Source organism: Halyomorpha halys, unplaced genomic scaffold (assembly GCF_000696795.3).
Source record: "Halyomorpha halys isolate HHAL.00 unplaced genomic scaffold, Hhal_1.1 Scaffold18.1, whole genome shotgun sequence".
In the NCBI taxonomy this organism is placed as follows: domain Eukaryota; kingdom Metazoa; phylum Arthropoda; class Insecta; order Hemiptera; family Pentatomidae; genus Halyomorpha; species Halyomorpha halys.
The window spans coordinates 1873139-1882702 of NW_027114407.1; the positions used below are offsets into that span (position 1 = coordinate 1873139).

A 9564-nucleotide genomic window follows, 5' to 3' on the forward strand; every position below is an offset into this window, starting at 1 on the left:
TGAACTATGGAATGAAATATTAAAATTTATAATTTGAAAATTTAGTGATTTTTCAGCAGATTTATTTTGAAAAATCAAAAAAAAAATAGCTTATTGTTTTGGAAATAATACTTTAAAATTGGTTTTATTTATTGATTTTATAATTAAGAGTAGTACAGTATAAATGTTTATATTGTTGCTTTGCTTTAATTGTGACAAAATAATGTTTTTTTTATTTGACCTATCCCATAGATTGTGTCTTTGATTGAGGCTGCTTTGGGATAGTCTATAGGATGACCTTACTAGAGAAAGTAACTGCAGTCTACCATGCAATCTTTGTGATATGTCCAATCAAAATAAAATAAAAACCTTTATATGTTAATGTTTGCAATTGTAATGTGTTATCTTATGTATGCTCTATGGTATTTTATATGCTCACTATTAATCAAAATTACCTTCCATTGTATTAAAAATAGTAGCATCACAATAAACACTTTATATTTGTTATTATTCTTTCAGAGTTGGCAGGAGGCAAGGAAACAGGGGCGTGGAAGGCAATTTTGCCAACAGCACTTTATAAACGGTGCAGCGATGGAAATGATACTTGGAACAAGGGCTCAAGTTCTCGCTCAGCTGCGTGCTTCAGGGTTCATTAAGTCAAAAGGGCATGGTGATATTAAATACGTTAATGCCAATTCTGACAATTGGGCAGTTGTCAAAGCTGCAATTGTGAGTGGCTTTTATTTATTTTTTATAATTGTTTTGTATACTATATGACTTTATCTTAATTTTTATTACGTGTATATTTATTATTTTAGGCTGGTGGATTGTACCCAAACATAGCTAGGGTCGATAGACAACATAACATCCTAAGAACTGTGTAAGTTTTTCATATTAAAATTTAAATGGTTGTTTGTTTAAATATATTTAAATTAATCACTTTTAAAATATTTTTTGTATCCAAACTACTACCTATCTAATTTAACAATACAGTATAATGTTGGTAGTACAGTATTTTTAAATCTGACATCTTCACTAATTTGGCGAACTCATAATATCTAAGAGAAGAACATTTTGGTTAGTTATAGTGTGGAAGTTGAAGGGATGACATTGTTTTTTTATCACACCATGGTTGTCAAATACCATTAACCCGTCATCAGTCGCTAGGTCAATTTTAACACAGATGACCACACACGAGACTTTTTCTCATATTTCTTATTTAGAGCTCTTGAACTTTTTTATTAAATTTAAAATTTTGATTTATATTATGTTTATTTAATCATAACAAAAAAAAGTATAAAAACAAATTATTTTGATACAAGAGCCAACTAGTTTTAAAAAATTAAAAAAACAAACATTATTATAAAGTAGTAATAAACATAATATAATATTTTGAGACAGACAAAGTCATAAAAAGAATCAAAATACACATATATCATAATACTTATCTTAAAAAAAAAAAAAAAGCTGTCTGAAGAAATCTCTTGTGCATAATTGGTGCAAGTGAACACCGTATGGCTGGGACATATTGGTCTTTTACACTGGTGGCAATTCATCTTGTTTTAGAATGCCTGAATATAACCCAGAACTTTACAAAAAATAGTATTCATATGGCACAGCGATGAAGTGAAAACATGAAAAGACAAATTTTTGTATTAAGACCAACCTAACATACTTTCATAGTATTGAAATACAATTCATGGTAAATAATACATGCCTAATGAAGTTCCTGCCTCTACAACCCTTCGTTTCCTTAGTTCTGCTAATTTTTTCCCTTAAGGGAAAAACATTTTTATGGATTAAATACACTTGGCGCACATGAGAAAAATCCTCACAACTTGAATATTTTCATAGCAACTTCAGTCACACATGAGATAATGTATCTCGAGAAGGGTGTATTGTCAAGGAAAGAGGGCATGACGCTTACCCAGAGCTGCTAGAGTGGTGGTGGGGGTGAGATATAAAAGGAAGAGACTGTGAACTACAGATTCCAGGAAGATGGGGATCACAGTCTCCCTCTAGTAGCTTCCAGACCTGAAAAACCATTAATGTGAGAGAAATTCTCACACAGTGACCAATGATGGGTTAAATAACCCTTTTAATGGTTATTATTTTTTTAATAAAGAAGTAATAATAAAACAAATTTAGCTTTGTATTATTTTGACATTAGTTATTTTTCTTTATTTATTGTTTGTTATTTCTGTATTTACATTCTTTAATTGGGGCCTCACTAGTCTGCAATATTTGATAATATGACAACTTGTCAGTTCCATATTTGTCGAATTATGAATACTGGACTGTGTATGGGAACTTTTAACTGCCTTGCCCATTGTCTTTCAGTATGAAGTGCTATTTTGTCTCTGTACCTACTTAGCTACTCAATTTTCTTTATGTTAGTTAGGGGTTTAAATATAGATAGCAGCATAATTGTAAAATTATAGAATAATACTTTGTGATTTGAGGAGATCAGTCTTAAAACATTGCAATTGAAAAAGATGAAAACTTTAACGATATTAAAGAGTTTATGAATAATATGTTCTGCCTTAAACCATGAGTCACTTACCATAATTTAATACCCATATTATTCCAGTTATTGTTATCACTTGTTAAATAAGAAATTTAGTTTTGAGTAGGTAATATATTTCTTTCAGGAAAGAGCATAAAGTTCGCCTGCATTGTACTTCTGTTTTACATGATGGGAATAAAGGTTCTGTCACCTATTTTCCGACAGAATGGGTGGCTTTTGAGGAGCTATCTCGATCGTCAACTGTCTGTCACATAAGAACAGCTACTGTTCTCTCTCCTATAACAGTCGCCGTCTTCGCTTCACCTAGAGCCATTCCCTATGATGCCCTCTCAGATACTCACAGTATGTAATTATTTTTAATCTAGTATTATTTATAAAACTTACAATATTTATGAATTTTAGAGGATTAGTCCTTTTAGTGAGATATTAAAAGGTTAAATAATAGTGAAGCTTATTTCATTTAAGGTATTAGACTTCAATAGATTATTAGATAGAGAAATTAATCAGAACCAAAAGTACTATCTTTATAACTATCTAATGGTTATTACCTTTTTAAAAATATTTTTAAACTGAAAAAGAACATTTTGTTCTATGAAATATTTGTTTATAATAATGATGGGTAGCTAGCTAACTTGCACAGGTTTTAATCAAGTCTACTTAACCTGTGAAGATAACGGCTACAACATTGTTTTGTTTTGTATTTTATTTATGATCATCTGCTGTACAAATCTTTTGTTTTTATTTTTATAGTCGAAGGTAGCTTATGCTCAGATTCAGAAGAGGAAGAAGTTGGACCTGAAGAGACTGCAACTCTTAAAGTTGATGACTGGGCAACTTTTAGGACAGATTCAGAAACAGCACAGCTTGCATTGCAGCTGAGGGTTAAGTGGCATTCCCTCCTTTCAAAGAAGCTGAGATGGACACACAAAGTTTTGAATACGGTTAGATGCTATCATATGTAGTTGATAATGCTTTCTGAATTTACTGGTTTTATATGTTATGAACCCATGTAATTTGAAATTTAAATAAACTGTTTGTGCTTTAAGTGGAAAAAATAATTTTTAGGATATTTCAGAACTCTTAATAAGATAATGCTTTAATTCATGAGGATGGGTTTATTATTATTTATAGTCGAAGGAACTAGATTTAATGCTTTTAGTTAATTTATTAGATAATTACTAACTATCAGTTTCAATTATTTATCAAGTATTAATATTACTTGATAGTAAATATTTTGCTGATTGCCAGAATATTCTGCAGGGTTGAGGAAGTTACATTCCCTATTAGTAATTCAATTTAAAATCAATATTTTCAGATGGATGAACTTGTAATAAATACGATTGTAAGAGTTCTATCCGCTGAGGAGCAAGCTGCAAGATTGTCTGCTCCTCCTGGAGTAGGTAAACGACCATACCTGATGACACCTGACCTTCCAGCTAGTTAGTATTTGTTATTAAATTTACAATTATAGTTGTAATGTTATATTGTTGTGATAAACAATTCATTTGTAACTTTCAATTATTAATTTATTTTTAAAACAAGGATAGAAGTGTTTTTAAAGGTACTATGTAAGTTTGAATTTAATTGTTTCAAAATGAAAGTTACATTCAAATGAACAACCTGCCTATATGTATTTCAAGCCTGTAGTCGAAGTTAAAACAAATAACAATTTTTTTTCTATTATTTATTGGAATTTACAACTGTATTTACAAAAAAAAACACATTAAGTAAATTTGATATAATATATAAATGGAGTGATACAGGAATGTAGAGAAACTACCCATTGGTGGTACTCTAATCATATTTGTTCACTAGAAGGTCTTGAGGCCATCTTCTTTTCAGGCACCTCAGAGGATTTTCAGGAATAGAAGAAGAAGAAGAAGCAAGGTTAGAAACCAGAGGGGTTTGATGGTTAGAAAGTTTATAATGGAAGGATTGATATCTGGTTCGGGCTAGATCTGTTACAAATGAAACATTAAGGTCTTTGTGGATGATTTTATTTGTGACAAAGTAAGGAGCATTAAGGATTTTGGATTGTAAGGATTGGATACAAGAGGAATTCGAAGGTTTAGTGGAGCCCTAAAACTCAACTTCGTATCTCCAGATAGGAATTGTCAAATAAATTAGTCTTTTGTAATGAATTGGAAGTTTAGGCCATTTGTCTAGTAAGTGCTGTAATAATCGAAATCAACTTGCAGTTTCCTGTTTTTTTTTCAGTCTTGTGTGAGGATTCCAGGTTAGTCATTTGTCCAGATGTAGTCCAAGATTGTGGATCTGTTCTACAGCGATAAGGGCAACATCATTAAAGTATACTGTAGGGCAGTCAGTAGGTTTACGATATAGGGTAAAGGTGATTTGATGGGATTTATTTTAATCCTCCAATTATGACAGCAATGATGAGACCAAGCCATCAGCTGAATGGATTAGATATGGCCTGAACTGGCTGATAGGCTTAGAGAAAATCCTTTTATTGGGTCTGAGAAAACCCTTTTATTTGGGTTTTTTCATTGCTAAGAAAACTTATTACTTCACTGTATTTAAATTACGTTAAAAGATTTTTATGTTTATTAATGAATATTATATTTAATTTTCAGTTGGAAATAGAACTCTGGAATATACGGAGGGACTAAACGATTCTCACAATGATAGGAGAAACCAAGGAACAGCTTCTCCTTCAAAATCCAATTTCGGTTTGTTACTATTAATCATTATGTTTGTATGCTATAACTAAATGCATAATACTAATCAAATTTGAAATTTATTAAAATTATCATACATATCTAATGGAAGGAATAATCAAATATATATGTCATACAATGGCATTGATCCCTTTTGTGGCTCCCAGGAGCGATGGATTTTGACTAATGAGGTATCAGAAAAAAGGGAATTCCTTAGAGAAATAATTAATCTCTAATTTTCATTAGAAGTTCAATAAAAGTTATTTAAAAAATTGAGAGATTTCAAAACTTTGATGGTAGTAAATTAACAGATTGAGATGGTACAAATTGGGTTTTTATGATTTAGACTCTGACATCAATACCCAATTATGTTCCTGTGGAACATATCAGGCCAGATGTTTTAAAGTTAAAATACCTTTTTCAAGGTTGTGCTCGAATAAGGCACAGATTGTCTCATTTTAACTATGAAAATATGTTTTAATGATGTATCTGTGATGAAGAGAACAATGTTTGAATAGAAAGGACTGAAATGTTACAAAAATGTGGAATATATGCATCTAGAATGAAACTGATACATTTTTATTATATAGTTTTGTATAGTGGACTTTTGTGTTTACTACGTTTATGTTTACAGATTACAATGAGCCATTATTAATCTTCTTTTTTTGATAATATTTGATTCTATTCCAATTGATTGCATTGTTTAGTATGCCATCAAATATGACCATGGAAGCACAATATTTTTGAGTGATTTTTTTTTTTTTTTTATGAGTTTAAACATGGACACTCGGAAACCCAAGCTGCAAGAAACGTTACCAGTGTTCAAAGTAGGGCGTTGTAATGAGCAGACCATATGCTGTTGGAAAATTTTTAGACTGGTGACACAGATTTGGATAAACAACCCAGAGGAAGAACTCTATCAGCAATTATAGATTGAATTAGGCTTACTATTTTTTTCATTTTTTCCTTGATGTTTTTTATTAATATTTAATAATTCACTTTTACAATATTTAATAAAGTTGCTTATAATTAATATTTTATTACTAGAAAAATAATAATTACAAATGTATCTCTAAACAGTGAATAATATTTTGCAGAGAGATTTAGCAATGGGACTAATAAAAGTTTTGAGGAGAATTCACCGACCCAGACGGCATTCAGTAGCGGAGGAGTAGAAGCCCAGAGAGCCAACTGTAAGTCTCAAATATTTGATAAAAAAAATTTGAAATAATTATTTTTTAAATTGATATTGATTACTGTTTTTGATAGGTGCATCGCCGTTCAGGTATTTCGTCATCAAAGCTGGCCAGTTGAAGAATATTGACATTTCAGTGGTTCATAAAATGTGGGCATTTCTTCCCACCACACAGAGCAGACTTGTTCAAGCTTTGAAGGTATTTATTTAAAAGATGTGTTTCATCAAAATACAATTTTTTTTTTTTTCAATTCCAATGAAGTTTAATTACAGAAAAATCATACCACTGTTTTATCAGTATATTTTTTTGGCTGTTAAAATGACATTATAATTAAAGTTTATTACTATAATGCTAGGAGCATCATAAGAAGTTGGTAACACATGTAAAGATTAACATCAATGTTTGTTTTAGTCTTACACCTAAAACCATTTTGATGGTCACTGATTTAGTGTAAAGGAGAAAAAAACAAATCAAAATCGGTAAATGATTTTTTTGCAAATAATCCTTTTACCTTGAAATCTTTTTATTTCTTGATAATATATTACCTAAACTATTCATCAAATAATTTTTAAAAAAATCAAAAAAGGACTTAACTGGTTTTAGATTCCTCATTTGATCAAAAATTTTATCCTTTTAAATTTATGAATTTTTTATTTAGTTTATTCAATTTTTTTTACAAAAAACTTACTCTTATAATATAAAAGATCAGAAAAAAAAATGTTTTTTATACAAACTCTTAACTTTAATTTTAAGTTACTCTTCTTTACTTTTTTAAATTATTATTTTCTATCCTACAGTTTTATTGACTAGAAAAATGGAAATGTGGAATAAAAATATTTAATTTTTGTTTTCAATATCGTTTTCCAGGCAGGGAAATCTGTGATCTTGGTGTTTAGCATTCAAGGTTCTGGCCACTTTCAAGGCTACGCTCGCCTCGCTGGAGAGAACTCGGTGACTGGTGAGATACCTCTCGATCTCTCCGGTAACCATTCACTCTCAGCACCTCTTCCAGTTGAGTGGATCAAACGGGGCAACATTCCATACCATGCAACCCGCCATCTTTTTAATCCTTATAATGATTATGCTAAGGTACAAACATCAAGAGATGGACAGGTTAGTGCTTATCTTTAACTCTTGCTTTATATTAATGAGTCAAATAATTAAAATTTACAAATATTCATTTCTGCCCTTTAAATGTGGTTGGTTTAACATAATGATATCAGTTATAAGGAATATTATTTATAAATTAGAAATATAAATTTTTTTCTTGCTAATTTAAAAGTATTTTGTATTTAATATATTTTGTTTTCATTGTGTAAAATAATTAATTTAATTGTGAGGAATCGAAGTTATTAGAAATGATAGGTGATCAGTGCAAACCTTTTTCTATGATTGGATTTCATTTGATTGGAAACTTATCCCAGAATCCAAATATCCAAATCTTAAGAAGTTACTTGTCTTTTTTTTTTTTTTTGCCCATAAAACAAATTGTGAATTTTTATACTTTACAATTTTTTTTTTGAGTCGAAACATCGTCAGTGAATGAAATATGTTTTTGTCATTCCAAAAGATTGTCTTTTTTTTTTTTTTCGGATTGCCTTGGCATAGCAGACGGCAGTACAATCCAAATTATACATTACATACAATTATAAACTATCCATTGTTTTTTGATCTTATGATTTCTCTAATATATCCAGTTTTAATCACTAGTAATGGTCTGAAAATTAAGCCTCTTTACATAGACATAACACAATATGATTATTAAATTGTTTGGTTAAATTCCTTAAACTTGGTTGGTCACTTTTATTATAATGATAATAACTTTTTATTTTTAATGGAATTCTTTTACCTGTTGGAGACATTTCACTCCAGATATTTGAGAGTAATTAAAACAAATGGAAATGAGTGTTCACAATATGTGATTTCCTTATAGGGGAGTAAGGAACCTAGGTGATTTAATTTATATCGTATTTTACTAATGCATTCTTAAAACATATTTTAGGCTTTCCTTTGTCTTGAGGTGTTAGAAACTATTTTCAGGTAATTTTTTGGTTATGTCCAATATTAGAGGTTCTTTAAAAGCTATTTGAAAAGTATTTCTTTCATTTACTCCAGTAAAGGTACATTTAAAATTGTCCTTTAAGTAGAGGTGCTTATCAATAGGTTACACTGCATTAAACCGTTTTATGTCTTATTAAATAATTATTTTTTAATGTCCTCTTTATTTTTCCCTTTTTAGGAAATCGAACCATCTGTGGGAGAAGCCTTATGCCAGCTGTGGGACTCGTTGCAATGGTTCCCTCGACCGGCCAGAGTGGTGAGACCGACACCTTACCATGCCTCCTCCTACAAGATGTAAAGTTCTTTCTCTCATTGGTCTCAAGTTATTTAATTCATAGGTGTTAGTTAAATTCTCTAGCTATGATCTAGCCTGGTTATAATTTCTTTTAATTTTTGTCAAGTCAGTATTTTTCTTTTTACGAAAATGTAGATATTTATTCTCTCTAAAGGATGAAATTATTTTTTGACTCCTATTGTATGTCATATCATGTAATAATTTTAAGACAGATGGTATTTAAGTTAAGAGTGTTTTGTATCATTTTGTAAATAATCGAAAACACTGCCTATATGAAAATTGTAGTTTTTAGAAATTATATATTTTTATTTATATTTACCCGTCTAGAGCTTGAAATTTATTCTTATCTCTTAAATTATTAATCTAAGGTATGAAAAGGTTGTGATTGCTTGTTGATCAGTTCATATTTATACGACACTGATTTCTTCTACTAGTTTGATTTTGGTTATTCAATCACAAACTTTAAAATAAAATCAATAATGAAAATAATCTCAGCGAGTTTAACTCAAGTTAATATAGCATGGAAGTTATTTGTGCTATAATGCATTTCTCTATTTATTTGTTTGTTGTTATAAGGCATTATTTAATAACTTGTGTTATTTTTTTGTTAATAATATATTAGGAGTGTGTTAATTATTAATTGGTTTTATTATTATTTATTTGATGGTGTGCACTGAAAAACTCCTTGCTTCCATTTTTTTTTTTAAAATCATTATTATTATTAATCATATATGTTTACTATCAGAATAAAAAGTCTAAACCTATATAAAGTTTTTTTCTGATATTTAAATTATTATTATTATATTTATGTTATTTTATCGCCGTTCA

General features: G+C 29.7%; 1 protein-coding gene across 1 annotated transcript in view; it reads left to right on the forward strand.

Annotated features, from left to right (window-relative positions):
* The window catches only part of LOC106680933 (3'-5' RNA helicase YTHDC2), a gene marked incomplete in the record, with an annotated part of 25862 nt that overhangs the window by 15595 nt on the left and 703 nt on the right, over positions 1 to 9564 (forward strand). The window contains 10 exon segments of the mRNA XM_067051590.1: positions 499 to 708; positions 798 to 859; positions 2631 to 2848; positions 3257 to 3447; positions 3822 to 3945; positions 5101 to 5196; positions 6282 to 6377; positions 6454 to 6578; positions 7248 to 7493; positions 8620 to 9539. Of these exon segments, the coding sequence (XP_066907691.1) occupies positions 499 to 708; positions 798 to 859; positions 2631 to 2848; positions 3257 to 3447; positions 3822 to 3945; positions 5101 to 5196; positions 6282 to 6377; positions 6454 to 6578; positions 7248 to 7493; positions 8620 to 8739 (1488 nt within the window).